General features: G+C 34.4%; 1 protein-coding gene across 4 annotated transcripts in view; it reads left to right on the top strand.

Annotated features, from left to right (window-relative positions):
* Positions 1-25,201, top strand: part of FSTL5 (follistatin like 5) — a 348,242-nt gene that overhangs the window by 247,332 nt on the left and 75,709 nt on the right. For all 4 annotated transcript variants that reach the window (XM_035323584.1, XM_035323585.1, XM_035323583.1 and 1 more), the window contains one exon: positions 16,932-17,098. In XM_035323584.1, coding sequence (XP_035179475.1) covers positions 16,932-17,098 — 167 coding nt within the window. The remainder of the gene's footprint in view (positions 1-16,931; positions 17,099-25,201) is intronic.

Genomic DNA, 25,201 nt, shown 5'->3' with positions numbered 1-25,201 from the left:
TCTTCCATAGCTTTAGAGTATTGTTTTTTTCTCTTTAAAGTTATGCTTCCATAGTGTATTTTCATACATTGTTATGCAGTTTACTGCTGCAGTAAGACACTCTTTGTGGTCAGCTGAAATAAACAGTGAATGGGATTTTTGAATTTAAATATTTTATAGAAAACTTCAAATAAAATGTGGATAAAATTAATTCTCATTATGTATATTGACAATATTTTACATTTGAAATTTAAAAAGTGACTTAGATTAGTATCTTAGAAGAAATGTTTCAATAAATATTTGAAGTTTACTATCTCATTTTTCCATTTTATGAAAGTTTTAGTAGTCTACTTTGCTAGTACATGTTAGCTAATGTCCGTTATTTTAGTACATTTACAAAGTGTTTGGATAAAAGAGGTCTGGCAAATAGTGTTTTGGTGTGTGTAGAGTTAAGGGACGTGGCTCCCCAGAATTTAAATTGTGTAACGCCATATTAATATAGGCCATGGTATGGCAGAGGGAGGGGGAAGAAGCATCAAGCTTGTCTAAGCTGGTTTTATAGCCTCAGATAATTGTATTCTAACATGTGATGTTTCTTGCTCCTCAACAGTTCTGGCTTTGAAACTGCTCAGAAACAAACATCTCTTAATTACATATAATAATTATTTATTTATTAATTACAGAGGTACAAGCAAGCAAAATTCAGTAGGAGCATTTAGGTACATGAAGGTTGTGTATATTTGATGAAATTGTATATCCTATTAACTTAGCTGCCTGTGATTGCTGGAACCCTTACTTAGTTGTATGGCTGTTATGTTTCATATACAGACTTAAAATGTATGTGCAATTATCCAAATGTAGTTTAGACACTTGGGATAAAGAAAAAAAAAAGGGGAAGGGATGGAGGGGGCTGAGGAGAAAAAAGAAAAACTTTTTTTTTACCAAAGCAAATAAGGAAACAGACTAACAAAATATGCCTAACAAAATATGGGGCTGTGTTGTAGCCCCAGTTAATGTCAGTAGATTCTAAAGGCAGTTTTCTAAACAGATAATTCTCTCAGATAATCAAATCTTATGTTTAGGATTTAGTTAGCAAATGATTTATATGTGAATTGCAATTTTGGCCATAGTGAGAAAAAAAAAAAAAAAGGCACTATTAAAAGGCTATGAAGCTACAAGCAGAGGTATACATATCTCTGTATTACATGCGATGTAATAAAAAAATGCAAAACGGTGTAAGCCTACTGGGAGGGAGGGGTAAAGTAGTATAATAACTACTTTATGTAGTTATTTAATGTAAGAATTGGGAAAATGATTGCGTAAGATGGAAGGGATCCAAACAATTCATCTGGTTGCCACTCTTCCATGAATAAATGATTGGAGAAAGTGTCATTTCTGAAAATTTGTTTTGCTTTACAATAATAATTCTTCTCAACCTAGACATATGGTGGAGATATATTTGTTGAAGAGAATAGTTAAAGTGTTTTAAAACTTGCTGAACACTCTATTTAAGGAATATTTGATGCTAAACAAAGATTAATGTTTTGTTTGTGCTTATGAAGTGCTGAGTTAATATCCATAAGTAACAAGATACCCATAACAACAACTTCTGAGTTGCAACAAAGATCCATCTAGTCTGCTATCTCTTGGTCTGCTTAGGGAAGATAACAAAAGAAAAAGCATGTAAGATTCTTCTATTATGCTTTCTCATCTCCAGTGATTTTTGTTTTGGAGACGGTTTATCTTTAATATCTCTTGGTGGATGTCTCACTCAAATTTTATTGCATTTTGGAACCATGTGAAATTAGCATCTACAACACTGTTTCAGAGACTTTCACAGTTTAATGACTTCCGGCTATAATAAGTATTTTTTGTTTGTTTGTTTGCTTGTTGTGCACACTTTCTGTTTAGTTTGTTTATTTCTTGTGTGACAAGAACTTTTTCAATTGCTCTGTATTCTCAGTCTCCAAGACACTGATTTTTTTTGAAGCTCCTGACATATATTTTTAGTCATCTCTTTTCCATTCTGAAAAATTTCAGACATTTAATAGCTGTTTGTATGGAAGGCTTCCCACACCTTTAATCATTCTTGTTTCTCTGTTTTATTTTTTTCTTCGTTTAATTTTTTACTGCAATTTTTAATTATGCTCCCCTTCCACCCCCCAATCCCCTTTATTTCCCAGAAGAAAGGACTAAAAGCAAACAGAGTCAACATAGATTTATACAGGGGCATAGTAATATTTTTCTGTTTGGGTACCAATCTTTGCATAATAATTCCTTTTATTGTCATATTGTCAGGATTGAGTAGGTGTTTTTGTAGAACTACCAATTAAATTCTCAAGGTCTCTTACCTAAGCAATAATAACTAGTTCAGAGCCCATCTCTGTGTAAACAAGGTTGGTCTGTTTGTTTTTTTTTTTTTTTTTTCCCTGCATTCAGTACTTTGAATACTGAATTGAATATATTGAATTTGGCATGCTGGTATCAGAAGTAAGGTGTTCATGCAAATTTTTCTTTCATACTAAACTATCTGATTATATGTTCTCCAAAAACATTATCTTAGAAAACTTTATCACTTAGTGTATTACCCCTTCTCCTGGATCATGTTCAACATGGTTTCTAGTGGAGATACGGGAGGAATTCCATGGATGACTTCTTCATAAAAGACCTGCAAACAGAATTCTACAATGGAGACATAAAAGAAGGTAATTTCTCAGCCCATTTCAAGACCTGATGCGCATTGTGAAACAGTAGATCAGAAGGAGATGCAGTGGACTGTAGTATGCAAGACTGAAGAGCTAAGAACTCTATCTGAATTCAGTCTGGCTTTAGTTTGTTCTTTAAACTTTGTGCTGATCTTCCTATATGCATAGCATATTTTTTATTTTGATCTTGAGGAAACATAGCAGGTACTCAAAGCCAAGACAGAAATACACTCCCTCTTGTTCTCAGAATGTGCCACTGTATTCAACACAACATTGTGTCCTTTGCATGGATGTTTACTCTTAACAGGATTAAAAGTGTACTCAGGTAATAACCAAAGTTAGGGGGCTCTGTGCAGTCAAGTAATTTAGCCTACCTTGAGTTCTGGCTTCTTTTATTTTCTCTCAAATCAATTGATAGATTTTTCAGAATCTATTTCATACTACTCCCATCTGTGCTTTTTCCACATTATAGGTTTCTGTGAGGCGTTGCCTCATAACTCTACTCCTCAGATTTCAGGAAACTGTTGAATAACAGCTGCATGGCCCTCCTCTACTTGCAAAGGAAATATAGTAGTACTGTTAAGCCTCAGAATTTCTAACTCCCCTTTGTATTTCAGGTAATTTGATCCTGAACTACTGTCTTAGAGTATTGTCCTGTCATTCTCCTGACAGAACTGGAAAAAGAGACAATTGTTTACAAAGTTGAGCTATTATAAAACTCTGGATAAGTCCAGAGATCTTGAATGCTTGGAAATTCTATTACCACTCTGGGAAAGAAGCTTTGAAATTTCGGAGTAAAATGGAACTACGCAGTAAATAAAACTGGCAAATTATTATATTTATAAACAGAAATCTTCATGCATAAAACCGTGAGTTACCAAGGTTGTCAACTCCTCTCTTGAAAATTCCCATTTCATTATTGATTAGTTCCAGAAATACTTGGTAGATTGAACTGCTGCATTTTAAATGTTTCATTAGAAGTAACTGCAAGTATTGATGTTCAGCATCTGTGTTTGCAGTGAACATAAGGAGCATTAAAGTCGGATCTATACTAGTAAGATTACTTGAAAATATTTATGCTAACTCTTAGCATTTAAATAAAATGTTTTTGCTTGAACTAGTCATGTGCAAACACAACAAGCATGCTGAAATTGATTTTTGCATAAATTGCCTTCTTTGGTTAGACAGATTCACCAACATATTCTGCAATAAATAAGGTCAAAACCAATTATCACTACTTTAATGAATTAACACTTCCATATTATCTAGATTAAGACATCTATATTTAACATACAACTTCAATTCCTTTGAAATCTGTTTTTAAGAGGAAAACAGAAAATGTTTTAAGCTATGATGAACTCATATACCCTTTAAATTATGTATTATTTCTACTGGCCACTCTTAACAAAATACTGTTCTTATTAATTTAAAGCAGGGTATGTAGTTTTCAATATAATCCTGCAAGGGTAGTTCATTGTGAAATCTGTTTCTCGCTGTTTTTGAATAATACAGTGTTATGATTTTTCATCTGTCCTTTATGAAGACTGCATTACAGGCAGGTTGTCTGGATTTATGGATTTTTTGAGGTTCAGGTTAAGTCTTCAACTGTTAATCTGAGAAAACGAATAAGGATGTATTCTCTATGATCATATTTACTGTAAGATACTTTGGAATACACCATATTGACCAAAAAGTTTGCTCACACATTTTCACTGAGAACCAAGACCATTTTGTTTTCATGTGTAGACTGCTGATAGACAATTTCAGATTTGGTCCTGGGTAATGGTTCATCTAAAATGCACCATGAGGTATTATATTAACCTGTGGATGTTCAAATGATAATGAAGAATTTCTTGTAGTTGCTTATGGTTTTATGTGCTGATGTGATCTAGACTGCTTTCAAAGCAAGTACCTGGAGTGTGGTCGGGATTTAAAAGGTTATGTAGTGTGAACATAGCAAACACTTCAGTTGAACTTCTATAATGGCAGAATTTGTGTATCCAAACCAAGTTTTTGCAGAGTACTGGAAAGAAAACATTTTATAATACTTGAGGAACTGTGTCTTCTGCTTCCCAATGATTTAATAGGTCCTGTAGAAATAAGGAGCTGTTAAAAAATTTGTTGCCTCTTGGACTATGTATCAGCAGAAATACTATATATTTATGCTGTGGGATACACGGTTGATTAAAAATAACCTAGCTTTAAACTATTTGTGATAAAAGTAGAGATCTGGACAGTGCAACATGTAGCTTGCATGGTCTAATGCACAGCAATCTGCAGCAGAAAGGCTAGTGCTTCTAGCTAAGCAAGGCATTGTGGATAGCTTTATAGTAAGCGCTGGATCTATTTTGAGCATCCGATAAGTAAGTTTGCCTGAGATCATGTGTTCAGGTGAGACTGCTGTTAATTTTAGTTGATTTAATTCACAGTAACTGGAAAGTAAGTAAATAGCAGCATTAATGGCAAGAGGAGCTGAAGAATCAAAGCACACAAAAAGATGGTTTAAGGCAGTGATGGATGGAAGGAGAAATAAATTTGCTAAGCAAAAAGATGCAGAAGAGTCTGTAATAGCAAATACTCCCTCAAAACCTGAAATTTAAAGCTCTTTTCTCTTGGCTGCCACCAAGTAATCGTGGGCTCCAGTGCAAGAATAGTGAATGATACCTGCAGAAAGATGAGAAGCTATGGTAGCTCTGAGGTCTATGGTTCCTTAGATTGTTTTGGGGTTTTGTGCACTCTCTCTGAAGATCTAAATCCAGATAAACTGGACTGTCAGTAGTTCTTCATGGTGCAATTTTCATCAGCAGCCTTTTAATATAATTAACAGTTACAGTCCTTTAAGATATTAAAAATACTTTGTATCAACTTAATTTGACCTTTGTTATTGCATTATGAAGAAGATTTCTGTTGTATGATTGCACATATTCCTTGGTGTTCCTGCTCTATTTGATGGCGAGAATAGAGAATGAATCAAAAATATAGCATAAAACTATCTTTTGTCTGTTAAAGCTTCTACTATTGATGATGAAAGTTTCTCTGGGAATAAGGCAGATAATTGCTGTAAGAAAAACAAAAAAAGAAAACTAAGAGTAAACAAACATGTTTTTAACTGTCGCAGTTGTCTTTGCTTTTGCATCAGGAGCATATTATAGTGCATCAGACTAATAGTTCATTCAATTTAACTGAATTATTTAACTGGACATGATTGCATGTTCCTCACATTTAGGATATGGATTTTGAGACTAGGACGCCCATTTGCTCAGGTTCTGAGTACTCTGAGATGAAGTTGATGTTAACTGAAGCTATACTTTGAATGAATAAAATGCTATCCAGAAAAGGAACAGTATCATAAGCCTCTTGAACACTGTGGACAGTTCAATGTCAGCATCATGTCTGTACTATGATGTTAACATGAGTGCTTCCTAGACTCACACTGGCACATGAAGGCACCCTGGCAGCATTTGTAAAACATAGGTGTCTCTTCAAAACACTTGATGAAGACTTGAGGGTAACTGTTAAAAGCCTTTGAGAAATCCAGCTAGTCTACATGAACTAAATAACCTTTGCCTTTAGCAACCCTTACCCCTGCCATTAGTAATTCAGGTTTCTCACAGACTTCATAGCTGGGACCATAGAATTGCAGCACACGTTAGAGGTGAGTTCTGGCAGGGATTTGGCCAAGTTTCTTTATTTGTGTTCAACTTGAAGTCTACCTGAGTCTTTTTCTGCAAAGCTGATGTCTAGTCAGTCCCTGTACTGTTGCATGGGCTTACTCTGTCCCAAGCATAAGACTTCTTACTTATGGTTTGTCAGCCCATTTCTCCTGCTGATAAAGAAGTATGCAGTCTTGCACTAGCATGCTTCCTGATTCTCTGAATTTGGTGTTGACTGCAAGTATTTTGAGGGCACATTTTGTCTCATCATCCAAGACAGCAATGAAGATGTTAGACAAACCACTTTGTCTAACCTTGCCTGTGACTGTGTGGCCTACAACTTTGTTGGTGTTAGGTTGTGCGTGGCCTACAGCTTTGTTGGTGTTGGGTGGTTTTTTTTTTTTGTTTGTTTGTTTTTTTTTAATATATATATATTATATATATATAATTTTATATTTATATAACTTTATTTTTCATGTAAAATTATCATCCACACATTACCAGTCTCTGTTGCGTGAGTCTTAACACAACTCATGAATACTTGTGTGTGCCACTGTTTTCATGGAAAACATTATTCTGAACTTAATGGCATTCAATTTTTATCATTCTTAATTTCTGGTTATTGGGTGAACCCAGTGTTCGGTGATGTGCTAAATAGTTACAGTTGTGCTTATCATCAATCGTTATTGATTTTATTCCTCATTAGGTTTCCTGTGAGGATCTTGTGTAAGTTTGCATATGCAGATAACTTGAATGGATGTATTTTTGAGTGATTTTGGATCAGCTGGGAAACACTGAGCTTGTTGGATTTCAGCCTCCTTTTTGGCTTTCTACAAGTTATCATCTTCACGGGTTCTTTTTTCCTGAAGAGACGTGTTTTGAAGGTATTATTGAAAAGCAATCTTTTTGTCTTTTGAGTGAAACAGATTGCATCAAATAATAGGCATTTTTCATAGCATTTCCCTGGGGAAAAGTATCCTGGTTTTAAGAGTTTTATCTACCTTGATAAATTCCACTTCGGTTGGTTGGTCTGTTCAGAAGCTCTGCTTCGTCTTCTCACAGCTGCAAGTACAGCCCTGCTCTGAGAGTCTGTAGCTTGATCTGGCCCCATTGAATTGTTTCCTCATTTGTCTCTGGAATTGGTGTTGCCATGCAGTATGGATTATGGTGCAGCAGAGATGCATTGAGCAGAATGCTTCCTTTTTTCTATTTGTTTCTGTCTGCATTCCAAAACTGGAAAGAAACTACTAAATGTATAATTAACCCAAAATTCAAATGAGAAAATGCAAAAATTTTAATAATTTTCTTTTGGAAAACAATGAAAAATTAAAAATACAAAGTAAACAAACAACAAAACAAAAACAAACAAACAAAACCCTTGGACATTTTCTGCCCTAATAATTAAAATTAATCATCCTTTAAAGACAGTAGAATCTGTGCAATTGCATATATGCCCCTGATGAAAGATCCATGGAATTCACAGCTTGGGGCTGTAAGTACACTTCCATGTTTTCACAAGACAAGTAAGCATGTACTTGCAATGACTGTAGTAAGTGAATGCATCCTTTCTTCACCCTTCTTCCATAGGTTAAATTACTACAGTACTCAGAATTTCCAGAACCTGCAATCTTTAAAAAAATATTTTCAAATATATATTTCTGCTGTAGATAATTTCCAGTGAACAGGAACATGTCATGAAAGAGTTAATGAAATCCATAGAAGTTGCAGGATGCACAGAAGTACCAAACTGAAGCTGTTCAGAGACTTGACAATGTGGATAAGGAAACTAATTGTAATAGGGAATCTTAAGGAAAATCAGAGAGATGTTTGGGAATTGTGCATTATATTTCATAAAGGTGAACAACCTCCCTCCCACAAAGAAACAGGATGTACCATGATATTGTATTTTTTTTCCTCCCTTCTTGGTTGTTAAAGCCCATTTTAAAATGAATGTAAAAGTAACTAGGAAATTTTCATTTACTCTTAAATGTTTTATATATTTTTTTAATTTTAATGTTAGGAAAATTTTCATTGCATACAATATAATTTTTGATGATTTTTTTTAGGGAATGCAAACGTACTATTCCAATCTGTGTTCTGAATTGCATTAACATTTCTACCTCCAGATTTTTTCTGTTAATATCTTTTATATGCTTTTTTTCTCTTTTGTGTTGTGGTTTGCTCTTTTGAAAATCTTCCTTTGTCAGATACCTTTCTCACCATTGCAATGTTATGGATGCATGGTGAATATGTATGTCCATACAAATAATTGGACAAGTATGATGTCTTAGCTGTAGGTGTCATATCACATATCATGACAGGTATGATTGGAATAACTCATTACCTATGCACCCTGAAGGGCATGTTTTCTTCGACAGTGATGTGGCATTCCAGGTAAGAATGTTGATCATATTTTTCTGGACTGTCATGGTTTCTGTTGCTTCTGGAAATATTTTTAGAGTACAGCTATATTAATCATATCTTACCAATCCTTAATTATACCTTTTGATATACCCAATTGGTATTGAAGTCTGGAAATGGCAATAGATGATTAGGAAATTACTGCTTCATTTACCCTGAGATTCTCTTCCCAGCGAACTTTAAAATTAACATTTGCTACAGCTTTATAGGCTGGAAGTAGATTGTTGTGTAACTTTGAGTATGTCAACTATAAAAGTTGAAAGTTTATATATATACATAAACCTGAGATACCGTAGCTGACTACTTTCAGATCAGCAATTCCAGTAACATGCATCAAATGAAATTCTAACCCATCACACTTACAAATTTCCATCAGGATTCATTGAGTGATGCAGAAAATCAGTTACAGAACATACTGAGAGGAGATATTAAGGCTGGAGAGGCAGTTTCAGTCTGGTGAGATGATAGTAGAGGCAGAAGGGAGAAAGATTTATTTTTTACCAGTTCGTTCACTGTCTCTTCCAGGAGATGGAAATTCATAAAAGTTCAAATTCCATTCTTCTTCATAACAGGGAAGAACTAGTATGTCAATCAGGATACTCAAATCCTAATCCCTAATAAATAGCCTATGGCAAACAGACTGTCAGTGCTATGGTTAGATTACTGGTTTTCCAGTAATCTAACTGCTGCAGAAGACATTGAAGCCAAAGGACTCAAAGCCAAAGGACTCATGAGTTAGCTTTCCTGGCCTGTATTTTCCTCAAGGCTGAAAAAAATCTCATAAGGATTGTATGGCATCTTGTAGATTCCAGGGACTCTCATAACCAACCAGTCTGTAGGATGAACCCTTTATCTGTACTATCGTAAATATTCTTAGTGAACAGTAATGATACTGTTCCTGGACATTTTCAGTTTACCTGACATTCGTGGCAAAACATAATCTCTCTCTACATAATGTATACACACATACATACATACATATATATATATATATATATATATACTGTTGTGGTTTTTTTTTAATGCAGGTTTTCATAGATTTAAATGATGTATCTTTTCAGTTATCTTATTTCATATATTTTCTCTTCACAAAACGATTCTTCAATGGTCTGTTTCAGGTACTGATACAATGTAACTGTGATAGAGTGGTTACCTGAGAAACTCAGTGAATATATGTGACGGATGGGTTGTCCATCAGTGCTGTTAACATTGCATTTCTGGCAATTCTTGATCTAGCATGATGCATTAAGAGAGGTGCAGCCCACAGATACACAGAAACTTCTACATTTCTGTATACAATGACAAGGGAGTCTTAAATAATCAACAACTCCTCATATTTCCATGAACAATGCTTCCAAACTACTTTTTAATGAATCTAGTGCCCTGCAGAGCGAGTGAGAGTATATGTTTTATTGATTTTTATGAAGACTTAAGTGAATCATTATAGTCCTTGTGGCACTCATTCATAACTTGAGTCTGTGTAGGCTTTGCAGACTTGGGAGGAACGCAAGGTCTCAAGGAGCGGTTTGATTCAATGGATGTAACGAGTAAAAATCATTTAATTAAAGTGTGGAGTTTAAAGATTTGTATTTCTTACTCAATGTTCAAAGGTCCTGTAAATACCAAGGACCACAGACCTTTGATACGGGAACTGACTGTGGCTTTTCGTGTTTGTTTATGGTAAGAATAAAATAAAATAAAATAAAAATGAAGCAAATCCTAGTCAGATTGATACTACCCTGCCAGAAGATCAGATTGCTTTTCATTCCTTTAATGGTGTTAAAATAAAATTAATAAAATATTTTGAATAGTTTTTCCATTAAGTTCTTTATTACTTAAAAATGGTTGACCATCATGATCTTGAATATTTCCACCACTGTGAATATTTTCACCACCTCACTTTCTCTACTTCCAGTATTTTTTGCTGGAATCAATTCCTCCAAAGACTATTCTAATTATCATGTTTCATGCTTAAGCTTATGACACAAAGAACAAAGCATGGGCTTTAACTTAAAATGAAAAGGCCAGTGTGGTATTGGGTATTCTATTGGGACTGTGCTACTTGGAAATTAAATGATTAGTTTTTATGCTGTCATCCTTTTTTTGTCGTCTCATGTTGCTGTAAGCACTTAGTAATGATACTGGAGGCCTTTGAACTATCACATTATCTCTGTATGGGTAGTTGTGGATTTAGGAGAATTTTAGGAGAAATTTTTAGGCTTATCATATTAATACCATATGCTTTTTTGATTTCTGTTTGTTTTTTTTGTTCTATTTTTTTATTATTTTTGTTGCTGTCATTACTTTTTTTTTTTTTTTTTTTTTTTTTCCAAAGAGCTGGGTTAAGGTATTTTGGATTTAATTTAATGAATAAGGAACCTTTTGAAAAAGACACCTTTGCTGGCATAAGACCTAGAGAACAGCTACTTGTGAACTGTCTTCTACTACTTCTCAAGCTGAAACATTCTACTAAATATGTGATTAACTAGTTTACAACAAATTCAAAGCAGAAAATAAATATGCAGTCTTGAACCTGTCTGTATGTGATATTGTAAGCTCCCCTTCATTTGGTCTCATTTGCTTTGGAAAACAAACCTGTCATTATGAAAGAAATTAGTTTGTCTGTAGAAAAATTAGTATAGAACAGTGTATATTCACTGCTGTCCTTTAAAAAAAAAAAAAAGAAAAAGAAAAGAAAAAGTATTTGTCTAAATTTGTTTTGACATATTAGTACTTAATATATTATTATTATTATGTGAATATAATTACTAAGTTTAGAATGTATTGGAAAACCACATCTCATTAACAGCTGGATTCTGTCTTGTGGATTAATTTGAGTTGAGTGCTATAAACTCTTGGATGAATTCAGGGTCATCAGTGTTCTGTGCTATGCTGATTCTATGCTGCATTGTTTGTGTTGAACGGATGGACAAAGAAGTTTATTAAATGGAAATTATTATTATTATTTTTAATAGTAAAATTACTTTTTTGAAGAAAGAAGAAAAAAGGTTCTGGGGACACCTCATTGCAGCCTTTCAATACTTAAAGGAGTCTTATTAAAAAAAAAGAAAATGGAGAAAAACTCTTTACTCGGGTCAGGAATAATAGGACAAGGGGGAATGGTCTTAAACTAAAAGAGGATAGATTTAGATTAGACATTAGGAGGAAACTGTTCCCTGTAAGGGTAGTGAGGCACTGGAACAGGTTGCCCAGAGAAATTGTGGATGCCCCATCACTGGAGGTGTTCAAGGCCAGGCTGGATGGGACTTTGGGCAGCCTGATCTAGTGGGTGGCATCGCTGCCTATGGTGCGGGGGGTTGGAACTAGGTGATCTTTAAGGACCCTTACAACCCAAGCCATTCTATGATTCTATGACAGACTTAATTCTGGCCTATCAGTTCATGTATGTATTTTTCTTAATTTGAAAAGCCAGTCAAAATTCTTATTTCACATGAGCTATGTTTTGCTCTGTTTAAGTTTGTGGAAAAATATGTTTACGGGAAAAAATAGTTTCATTACACTGCAAAGGGAAATTCAATATATTTTCTTCAGTCTAGCATGCTAAGACTATTTTATGCCTTATGAAAACAGGAAAACTTTTTCATCATTTAATTTTTGAGCTGACAAAATTAGACATGTTAATAGTAACGCATGCTGATTTTAAAATTGCTTTAAAAAAAAACAGCAAAATGACACTGATGAAAAAAGCTTTTGTTATGAGAGATCAATGCCAAAAATAGGAAAGGCACATTTTGTAGTTATATTTCAGATATTACAAGGCACTGAGTAATGACATGGTAAGACTTGCCACAGCCAACTGGCAGCATTCTCATATTTACACAGTTAAGTGAGACATTTATCATGTTCTGATGTTCATTGAAAACTCTTCCTTCATTTGGAGTTTTCTGTTTATGGATTATATTTAGCTGTTGATCAACTACAGACTTAGATTTTGTTGTAGTTGTTGAATGAAAAAAAATGGTCATAAAATTCCAAACACTAAGCATTTTATGTCTCAGATTTCATACTCATCTTATTTTACTCTTTACTTTTCATTTGTCCAAATTCTTTTCAAAATTTATCAGCCAATACAAGCGGTATGTCTAGTCTAGGAGGTTTTAGGACTTACTAATGTTAATTGCTGTGTGTTAATTGCTGTGTGTTAGGCTCTACAAAACTGAGCCAAAAGGGAACCTTTTACATCTTTTGAAATGCAGTGACCTGTACTATGTAGTTACAGGTTACTTTTTTAAAAGACAAACTTTGTAGTTAGCTATAGGAAAGCAAAAGTCAAAAACTAATGCCCTACAAGCACAGATTCTGAACTCTTAAAGCTAGATTTTGTACACTATCCATTAAGTTCAGAGCTTACTGTAGTCCATGAACAAAAGACTTATTTACTTGTTTTTAAAAGGTGATTTTTATTTATTTATTTATTATACATAGGCTCAACTTAGGGTATCAGAATGTTCCCATTGCCATGTTATGTGCCCATTGTACTTAGGAGCAAGGAAAAAGGAAGGTGGATTAAAGCGCTACAGAGCTACTCTTTTTTTCTCCTCTTGCTGCACTTCATCTGTATTTTAAAAATACAATGATACTGTTTTATATGTTGGTTTACACAAATATTGGTATAGCTTAATTTACACAAAAAATGACAGCCCAAAATGTCTGACTCATGAAATAATAATGCTTAATGATAAGGTTCCACTATTGATTAACCCTGCTGCTGTTAGGATATTTTTGTAAAATGTTAGCTTTGAAAACTCTTTTTCCATCTTTCACAGTTTAATCACTAGCCATTGGGTGAATTAAGAAAATGGAAGCGCTTACTCTGTTGTAATTGATTATCATTTTGCAATATTGTAATATCTTCTTCAGAATTATTTATATTTAGTTGCTTTCACTTATATCAGTCACTAAATTTTGAAAATTTTCCTATGGTGAGCTGCATACAGAGCTAAAAGCTTTATAAACGTATGCAGGAGTACCCAATCACTGTGTATATGTTCATGTATTTTAGGTTGTAAGCTATTTAGGGCAAGGTGATTTTGTTTGTTTGTTTGTTCATTTTTTGAATACACTGTCCGTATCTTACAAAAAAAAACCTATTGGATATGTATAAGAGATTTAGACAAATACCTTAAGCTTAAAAACAAAGGTAAAAATATATATAGTAGTGATACATCTATCTCAATATGACATATTGCAGAACAAAATAATCTCAAAAAAGGAGATGTAATTGATCAGTTTCTTTGCTAATTCTGAAATACATACTATTTTGTGTTTGGTTTCAGTAAGTTCTGAAGATACTTTAAAAAGACATCAGAAAGATACTTATATGAGAAAAAATATCAACTGATCTGAAATTGATTTATTTCTAACTGAGGGACAAACAAAAGTAGGTCTATAACAAATATTCTAGATAACTGAAGAAGCAATGAGAAATGAAATACTCTGATCATTTTCAGTAAAGCATTCGATATGATGTATATCATATACAGTAGAGAAATAATGAAATGAATAAGGAACTGGCTAAAAAGGAGGTGTAACAGGTTCAATGGAATAGGAAAATATCACTTTGAGAAGGAGTTATTAGTGAAGTTTCTCCAGTGACCAGTAAATAAGTGAACAATACATTAAACAGAAAATTACAGAGATATGTTGGGTTGCTATAGTAGAGGGATTGAAAAAAACTGAAGCCTGATGCAATAAAAAATGAATTGAAATGTAATGTTACAAGGTACAAGACCTTATACTTGCTTAATAGTAAGAAATTATATTTCCAGCTGATAATTCATCTATTAGAAACAGTAGAATAGGAGAAAGTTGTGTGGACCAGTCAATCACAGGGTGACTATGAGGAACCAGATGAGGTCAATGTGAAAATGGTAAATGCATTCTACAGATGTATATAAATACTTGTAATACTTTTTAGGGAATTCGTCTAGCAAAACTAGTGTTGTTTTTTTTTTGTTTGTTTGTTTGTTTGTTTTTTATGATGAGGGTGATTTTCCAGACTGTTGTAATGTATGGCAAGGCTGTTAATACTGGTATATAAAAGGTAGTTAAAAAAAAAAAAAGTCAACAAAATAGTACAGTAATGGCTCTATTTTGATTTCAGAATACTGTCTTCACTAAGGCAGCAAATGCTAAGTTTTGCATTTGTTAAATGTTCCCTTTTCTACAGTTGCATTCAAATTGAAAAGATCATTTCTATAATAGCCACTGGCCTTCTGTATACAGGCATCCATAGTAATACTAGAGTTAACTGGAAAAAAAGACTTTGAAATTTTGTAGAATTTAGGTAGCTGAATTTATCGTATGAAGGTTAGTTAGCATTTTTCATAGTGTGGCTTATAGCATAAGCTAGTTTTATGATAATTAATTAATGACTATGCTAAATTGAGTATTGGCTTCAGAAAACACAGATAATTACTCCTTTATAAATAGAGTATCACAGTATTAACATACCTTTTGAGAGTTTTGCACACTGAATTTCTGTCAGAAGTTTTGAATCATTCAGTATTCATGTTGGGTATGTTTCAAGAAGTCTATGTGATAATCTCTGAAGAACCATCTCCTGGCACATAGGAGCTGAAGTGTTTCCGGTGAATGCAGTAAATTTTAAAAACTACAGTAAATATTACTATATTCAATCTAATTTGTACATTCCTTTTTACGTGGTTTGAAAAATGGTGTCAGATAATGCATGCAGTTACCAAAAAAAAAAATGAGTCAGTCACATATATGTATGTCTGATGGGCAGTGTCACTAGAGTTTTTGAGACATAAAATGTTATTTCTGGAGAAGAAAAAATAAGGTCTTTTTTGTCTAAATTGAATATTAATGTTTTTAATCACACAAAAATTGATCATTGAGCTCAATTATGGAACAACAAAACTTTTTCCTGAAGCTATTGAAATAGTTCTCTGATGCATGAAAAAAAAGCATTAAACTATACTGTCTTTTTAATTGTGTTAATTACAAAGTATTGCTTTTATGGCTAAATGGAACTAATAATAGAAGGAAGAGTATACAGCATCATCAAACTAATATTTATCACTCTTTCTTTTTTCTCTAAGTGTCCAAGTGAGTTGTGGAACATAAAAGTAAAGCATCCTTATATTAATATCAGACCAGTGTACTGTAGTGGTTACTGGAGAAATTTTCAAGGCCTGGATCACGTATGCTTGAATCTTTAAAAGGTCATTTAAAAAGTTGAGTAGTTAGCAGCTTTTGGTTAACCAGAAAAATGAGATATTTTTTTTTCTTGGTTAGAAATGAGCATGGGTGTTCGCATAATTTCTTTTTTTCTTCTTATTTTTTCTGTTTGTTTACAGTTTTTGTGATGGAGGTTACTGGGGCCATGCTTTATCTTTTTTTCAATACGAAATACCAGAGGCAGTGATAAACAGCGAAAGATTTACTTTCGATAGTGTAAAGTTGAAAGAATTGAGAGTAGTTCTCTACCAATAGTAGTTACTTGCATTTTCATCAAATAGATTTATTCTAAAATTGTATGGCAAAGACTTCCTTAAAATTATTCTCTTTTAAAGACTGAGTACTCTGTTTTTAACAATATGTTTATTTGTACTGAATTTTATTTCATGGAGACCTTTTTTATTATTATTTATTTTTTTTACATACAAAATCTATTTTGTATTAAAATGACACTTTTTTTTTTTCCCCGGGTTTTTCTAATACCATACATTTGTGTTTTCACTGATATCAAGGAACCCTTCCCCCCCCCCCCCCCATTTTCATTTCAGTCTTGCATATTTCTTACACTGAGTTCCATAATATTCTTTTCTGAAAATGAATGACTCTTACAGAAGTATTGCCATGTTAGTCAAATGAAGATGATAGCTACTATGCTTCGTTGGCCTTACTGTTAAATAACTTTTGTTGTCTAACTTTAGATAGTCTTACCTCTGAAATTCATTTTCATGTTAAATGTTTCTCTTTTGATATGGTGATGCTTGTCAGTCAATTTAATTGAAATGTCATGCTGACCTTTATTTGAAACATTCTGAACTTCCTGTGGTTGTCGGAAGTTCTTTTTACTTTGATTCCAATTAAAATCTTTAAATTCCCAGTGTACAAAAGCTGTATACTAATTAACCTTATGAAACTGCAAACAAATTGACCTTGAAAACAATGTCTTTTGCAGAGGTAGTTCAGCTGAGTCTGCCAGAAGATCAAAAACTAAGCACCACTGCAGCAACGGTAGGACAAAGTGCTGTCTTAAGTTGTGCCATCCAGGGAACTCTGAGACCTCCTATCATCTGGAAGAGGAACAACGTCGTTCTGAATAATTTGGATTTGGAAGATATCAATGTAAGTAAGGGAGAGCTCTCTTTAACAGCTTGCTATCAAATATTTTCATGAAGAATTGAGAAGTGATTAAGAAGTGAACAATTGGCAGATGGGTTGGGCTCACATCAGTAAATGGGCTTACATCAGGCCAGTCACTAGTGGGGTTCCCAAAGGCTCCATTCTGGGGCCAGTCCTCTTCAATATTTTCATAAATGACTTGGATGCAGGACATGAAGTTATGGTAAGTAAATTTGCAGATGACACTAAATTAGGAAGAGCTGTTGACTCCATCGAGGGTAGAAAGGCCTTGCAGAGAGATCTTGACAAGTTACAGAGCTGAAAAATCACTAACTATACGAAGTATAACAAGAGCGAGTGCCCCGTTCTGCACCTGGGAAGGGGCAACCCTGGGTATACATACGGACTGGGGGGTTTGACATCACACTGCATATGAGTCAACAGTGTGTCCTGGCAGCCAGGAGGGCCAGCTCCACCCTGGGGTGCATCAAGCACGGCATTGCTAGCTGGTCAAGGTCAAGAAATTGTTCTGCTCTGCACTGGTGTGGCCTCACCTCAAGTACTGTGTGCAGTTTTGGGTGCCAAAGGATGTAAAATTATTAGTGAGCATCTAAGAGGGTTAAGAAGACAGTGAACGGTCTGGAGGGGAAGACGTATGAGGAACAGCTGAGTCCCCTTGGTTTGCTCAGCCCAGAGCAGAGCAGGCTGAGGGGAGACCTCATGGCGGCCTGCAGCTCCCTCACGAGGGGAGCGGAGGGGCAGGCACTGAGCTCTGCTCTCTGGGGACAGCGACAGGACCCGAGGGAACAGCATGGAGCTGGGACAGGGGAGGGTCAGGCTGGGGGTTAGGGAAAGGTTCTGCACCCAGAGGGTGGTCGGGCACTGGGACAGGCTTCCCAGGGCAGCTGTCCAGGCCCCAAGCCTGCTGGAGTTCAGGAAGCATTTGCACGAAGCTCTCAGACACAGGGTCTGATTTTTGGGCGGTCCTGTGGGGAGCTAGGACTTGGTGATCCTTGTGGGTGCTTTTCAAGTTAGGATATTCTGTGATCCTAAGTGATATTTATCAAGTTCCTTACCTGTGATGTTTTTAGTCATATGACGGTAGATAAAGAAAACAAAAGAAATGGAAATAAAATGCTTGCCAAACTGTTTTTATTTTACTTTGTATTCAAACCCTTGGTGTTAAGTACAGGGAAAATATTTCACAGACCAATCATTTAAAGGAATAAGTATAGCAATAGAATCGTATGGAGACAATCACAGCCCAAAATGCAGACAGTATTATGCAGCCTTCAAACATCTAAGAGAAAAAAGAATCTATAAAATTAACGTTTTAAGAAATGCATACTTATTTAACACAAACAAACATTATAATAACTTTATATTCTGATAATTGAATAAAAATGTATTTTTACCATAATATAGCTCTTACTACAAAATTGGTTGTTTCGATCATTCCTCCAAGTATTCAGCAAAGGTACTTCTCAAGGAATCATTAGTGAATGTCGGTAACTTAGAAATCTTTTTTTAGCAAGGCAAGTATCTGCCCCTTAACTTTGCCATGACCTCTAAATACGGAGGAAAAATACAAAATGAGACAAAAATAATTTTTTTTTTTTTTCTGACAGAACTCTCAAAACAATCATTCATCTGTATTTTGTTTGCCTATGTTTAATTTTCTTGTGCCATTTCACATTACTAAAATTATACATGTGGACAACCACAGGTTTGTACTTGCTCTGACTCAACTATGTCTGAGATTGCTGCAACTCTTACATGTGTGGAGTAACACCACAATTGAATACTTGTTTTATTTATTTATGAATGTTTTTATTTGTTCCTGAAGTGGCATTTGTACTTGCACATCACCTTTCTTTTGTTTTTCTTGCTGTTTACAAGCAATCAGATTTGTTCGTAAATTGAACTTCCTAACAATGGTTTCAAAGGTCACCTTGCTTGAATGGGAGCTTTAAGTCTTTTGAGAGACTTAGGATAAAAACAGCATGCTGTGAAAATTTCTCAGTTTATATTCTTGTTGCTTTTGTTAATTAGGTATTAATAAAATGATTGGCATTCAAAAGTGTCCTAGGCATGCTCACAAGCTCCTTTCTTTGCTATTTGTTAGCTTTCTGTGAATATTCATGATGGTCATAAGTAATGACTTGCAGTTCTTACTAATCACATCTAAGTATAATATATGGCATGAGCTGTAGAGATAGAAAGAGGAGCACACATCTGGACATGTAGAAAAAAAAAAAGGAAAATGATGAATGGCGATAATGAAGCTAACAACTCATATTCAAACTGAAAGGTTCACTTGACAGTATTTGCTAAACAAAAAGAGCGAGTGGTTTTCCAAGCTTGATACAAACATTTTCAGTATGAAAATTCAAAAACCAGAAGCTTTCCGCAGTGGGTGCATCAGTGGCAAAGGCAAAATGCTGTGTCTTTGTAACCGTAACACCCCCAACCTCCTGTGCTACTTGGAATGGGTAAAGGGTTTAGGAATAAAGTTGGAAAAGGGGAGAGGAAAGCTGTTGTTCTAATAACATTCATCTTTGTGTTTCCCACCGCCCAAATTAATATTTTATTATTATTATTTTAACTACCAATAAGTTAAGCTAAATTTTCCCAGGTTTAGTCTGTTTTAGCCCACAATGGTAATACCATAAACAGTCTTAATCCACATGCTCTTTCATTCCTCCTATTTTCACCACCCCACCCTGCTGAGAGGGGGAGTGAGTGAGCAGTCAGGTGGGAGCTTGGCTGTTAGGGCCTGCCCATTGTGTTTCTTCAGCGTTTTTAACAGCTGGAACACACTCCAGTATGGAGTTTTTGAAGACTCACAGCGTGCCTAGTTTGAAGTCAGTTTGCCATGGTGATCAGAAATCCAAAGCTAAGGGAGAAAATTAAAATTACTAGAATTGACTGGATTTATGTACTTTTAATAGGCAGACCATGTGACAGTATACTGGATTAAGAGTCTATAAACATAAAAAGCAAACAAACAGGCTAAGCAAAGAGATAATTCAAAAAAGGTCTACAGAGTGTCTCCTGAGAGAATTTGCAGGGTAGAAAATGATGTGGAAGCAAAAACAGTTGAGGTATTACTCACCTCTGGAAAGAAACTACATATTCATACCTGTACAGAGTGGAATTATTTAAGCGCTCTCTCTGTGTTGGGATGATCTCTGTGTTTGCATTTTGTGTATGGGTATAGTAAGAATGGTACAGAGAGTAAATGCTTCCAGCAACAGGAGAATAATTCTAAAGGTGAATGTATTCATCATTTATTTTTTAGCTTAATGAAATCATAGAGAAATTGGAATACAGGGGAATGCTTTTAAGCAAAAATATATTATAGCTTAGTTCTTAGTATTAACAGTTTAGTTACAATTCAAAGGGAATGACAGATCCCTTGTACATATCCATGGGGTGAAGCACTAAAAATACGTAGCACTCAAAGGTTCTAGTTATATAAGGTGATACTCATCTAATGTGTAGATAAAGCAACAAACAGTGGGAGAAAGAGTTAATGGAGCCTGGAAATGAAACAAAACAACAAAACAAAAGCACCATTGGGCATAAAAGCCCAATGGTTTTGAGTTTAACTGCTTCCTAGAGTCTACTTTAAATTTTCTTTTGTGTTCCACTGTTTGCACTGATTCTATCCTCTCATATTTATTTCTAGATCTTCTCTCGTTTCTTTGTGGGTTTATTTATTTAGTTAGTTTTTGTTTTGTTTTTCATATTTATTTGGTCATTCCTTTGTGAACTTGGTCAGATATTGTCTGTTTAATTCTTAACAATTCCACATTTGCTTCAAGGTTGTTATGTAGTCATCATTTAGTATCTACTCAAGCAATGTAATAAAAATAATACCTTCAGGAGAAAAAAGAAATAATTGCACAGAAAAGAGTTGTCTTTTATATTTCACTATGGAAAATGAATTTATTACCTAAATACTAAGTTTGAAGGCATAAATGTAGAGAGAACATAGTGTGTTCCTGTTTATGTTGCATTTTAACCACTAAAGAATGTGTTGTACTTATTCAGGCAATTTTAAACATTCAAAAGCCCTAAGCCCTTGTATAATTTGGATGTCCCCAGAGGTAAAGCATTCTATGCTTTACTGTGACTCTATTATATGCTAAAATGTTCATCTAACTCTGAGAATTCTTAATTTACTTGGTTATACAAGAACGGCATATGTGCATCTCAACATCAATAATCTTATGTGAATATTGGTATAGTTTCTGAAAAACAGTAACAAGCATTGACCTGGGAAGACAGGTAAATACTTCTTGTACAACAAAATTTGTCGTAGATCATTGTAACTGGAAGTAAGCACATATGGAACCATCAGAATAAGCAGTAGTGACAATGTGATTTTGTAAATCATAGCAAATGATAATACTTAAGGTGCAAGAATTAAGTTTTTGCACTGTGCAGTTCTGAATATGGCTTAAACTATCGGCTTTGGGGAGTGATATACTCAGAACAATATAAAGTCGTGTTTTGTCAAATGGGGAAATGCAGCAATAAGCAAGAGAGTCTAAGTCAAAACTCAAATTGTGACTATTGAATTTCTATTTTGTTGAAAGATAATCTACTTCCCTACTGAAAGAATACAGGATCCATGTCTAAGCCTGTCAACTAGGAAAGTGACCACAAGCAAGCCTTAATTATCTGAGCTGTATTACATACTCTGAGACAAATAAATAAATAAATAAGAAATACTATTTGACTTTCGAGGGTTGATAATGAAAATTGTATTAAATCACTACTTTTAACAACAATGCAGTAACTTAGAGAGTTCTATGTGACCACAAGTGTGTGGTTAGATTTTAATGATGCTACTGATAATATCCAGTAGGTAATTTTAGGAGTCCTCAGTGCTCCTCAACTCCTATTATATACTCCTATAACATATGGTTACTATTTGTGGTTGTAATGTGTTTTGCTACTGATCTTTCATATTTAAACTGATAAGAGTCAGGGATAATCAGCATCCATCTGAATGAAGCCATGAAAAATTAAGCGCCTCTGCAAATTTTACTTAATTTAAATTGTAATTTATTTGTGCTATGACTCAGTACAGAAATTATATAGCAGGGCATTTTGCTGATATTTTAGTATGCATCCAGAAGGGCTTCTTTCCTGCTGTGATCCTGAATCTTAAATGTCTGAAGTCTTTTCACTTACCTCTTTGAGTATATTCTAGCTAGCCTGTTATCCATTATAGAAAAAGGTTCTCACTTAGAGAAAATATAAAAAATAGCAGAATCTTTCCTAAATACAATGCGTATTACATTTTTCTCATGGAAGTTGACTTACTTTTAAAACACTTCTTATATCTCATTTTTACTTTGTTCTCTTTTGACCTTTTCCTTTAGATATGCTTTCAGCTGCTTCCCTATACCTGTCAGGAATAGCACTTATGCCTGCCCTTTGTTCTTATGTGTATACAAGAACAACTTAGATGACTTGCCCATATGGAAAGTTTAACATCTACTAACCTAGTTAAATTAGTAACTTTTTAAAGGACTGTAGGTTGTCTTCTGCTTTTTGATGAAAAATAATGATCTCTTTCTTTAGGCTACCTTCATTGACAACCTGCAATATTTCTATTTGATACATAAATTTGGGGGTTTTGAAGCTACATATGGATTGTCTTTCTCTCATTTGTTCATCTCATTAAAACTAATCTACAAATTACAACTTCAGCTTTTTTGGTATCATATTCATCTGCATCCTCTTCTTGATTTTTTTTAACCAAAACATAATGTAAATGCCAGTAAAACCTGATGTCCTCTGAAATAGCACATTCCCTTCCATTCTAGAGAGGTCTGCTCAGCAAGTGATGACAAAAATATTTTCAGACTGTCAAAAATGTTAAACATAGTTCCTGGAAAGGAAAAGGACTCCTGGTATGTGCTCTTTCCTCTTGCTGCAGCAAGCCCTGCATGGTATGGTTCATTCCTTAAGAGGTTTTCGTAGCCCAGAATCTTTGTCATTGCTCCTCTGATTTTACAGTCTTCTCTGTGACTCCTTCACCCCTGCCTAAGAGAGAGTACAGAGATCCTGTGAACTGAGAGGAATGTCAGAGCCTCCTTCCTGTTAGCCTTTCCTTCAGAGATGATTCTCCTAATATCTTCATTTTTGGAAAAGGTAGCACAGTCCAACAATGAACAAATTAAACAGGTGCCATTAGTCATAGTACAGTAGTTTAAAAGCTACCAGCGTTTTACAATACATTAACTTTTTCTAATTTGCTTAGTGAATAATAGTAGTCAAATTACTGTACAGAAATTACAGCATCTTATATTCTATGTGGTGCAGCAGTATTCTGTGTTACCACTAAGATGTATAAAATTCAATTAAACAACCTAGCTACAGGTTTCTCTTGTACATTATTTTCACGACACCAGTCCAACCCATCTATTATATCCCTCTCATACCTTTTTTACCGATTTTTTAATGAAGTGGTTGGATTTGATTAACAGTGACTCATCAAATTCAGCACATTTCTATTTTTGTCAGTATTGAATTGTCCTTTTTCTTATGCAGACTTTCTTCATCTGAAATAAGATGTATTATTACCTTCTCTCTTTCATTTAATGTCAAATACCAATTTTGTTTGCTTTACCTGATTTTAAAAGTTAAGTGAAAATATTGTCAAAGATGCTGATCAGATTTATGAAATCTCTAATGTTTTTTTTTATTATTATTTATTTATAAATATGCCAAAAATATGTAGCTTTGACCACCAGTCTAATTGTTTCATTCAGTTCCCTTCTATCCTTAATTTTTCTGGTTCTCTTTTTTTCTGTTCTCTGTTTTGGAATCTGATTTTGAGTCACAATTAACTCTTTAGTAGTGGGATAAATCACCCCAAAAGGAAACATGGGTTGTGTGTAACATTTGATGTTTTTTCTTTGAATATTGAAGCTATTTAAATGTTTATTTTATTTCATTATTGGCATGCTGAATGCCGCTTTATAATGTGCATCATGTTTTCGTAACACCGTAAAGATATATTTAAACCAGGTACCTGTATTGATCTATAATCTTCTAGGTTAATGAAGTAAGGTGAAAGATTACAGTGAGGTTTCATTCACAGGTATTGATTGCTGTTAAAATAATCTGGACAAGCAAGTTCTGTAGCTCTAGCTTCATTAAAGTTATAATACTGCAGAATTTTATGATAAGGTTTTCCATATACATCTTTTTATGGCGGGAGCTATTTTGAGACAGATGATGATTCTCTTTATGAAGAAGCATTAAGATTTCTCATGGGCTTTCTCTTCTCTTCTGTTAGATCAGACTGCTTCATTTTGTCTTCATTAGAAATGAAAGTGTTGATTTCCAAGATGAACAGAATCAGGATCTGTGGACCATAATCATTCCTTGTTCTGTCAGCAGTGTAACTGAGATCATGATCTAGTCCTTTTCCCATTAGAGAGTGGGGCAGAGTCATTCCATCTTGCAGATCTGATCCCCAGTATTGTCTTCTGGTAGTTGTAATTCTACATTCTAGAGCTGTTTAGACTATTTGTAACCAAAATAGATGAGTCTGTTAGTGTTTTCCTGTTTGTTGCTCAGAAGTCAAAAATGAAAGGTCTTGTGATACTGAAAGGTGTTAACATAACATGTATGTCCATTCCCCTTTGCCCTGAAGGAAACCTTGAAAATAACCCCAGGCAGGTGGGAGGCATCACTACACATTTCTGACAGCTACAGACAGAAGCTGTTAACAAAACAAAAGGAATATTGTGCATTTTTAAGATTGATTGAATTATTATTGTATGCTTAGCTTATTCTGATGCATACTGAACTCATTGCCACAATATTTTCTGTGTTAATCTTCTGCCTACTATGTCATTGAAGATAAAACTCCAATAAACACAAAAAATCAAATGCAGATACATGCATTATAATTAGCTCTAAGCATTGTAGAAATGAAGGTTCAAAATCAGTTGATTCTCCAAAAGGTAATTTTGTGATGTCAGCTACGCTATTCCTAAAATGTGGTAAAAAAGAGATGAATTACAGTGCCAGAGAGTTGATAACATATGACTGAGAAGGCTGAACTCCCAGTGATTC

This window comes from Oxyura jamaicensis, chromosome 4 (genome assembly GCF_011077185.1).
Source record: "Oxyura jamaicensis isolate SHBP4307 breed ruddy duck chromosome 4, BPBGC_Ojam_1.0, whole genome shotgun sequence".
NCBI classification, from domain to species: Eukaryota; Metazoa; Chordata; class Aves; order Anseriformes; family Anatidae; genus Oxyura; species Oxyura jamaicensis.
This window is presented reverse-complemented; position numbering and strand designations above follow the sequence as displayed.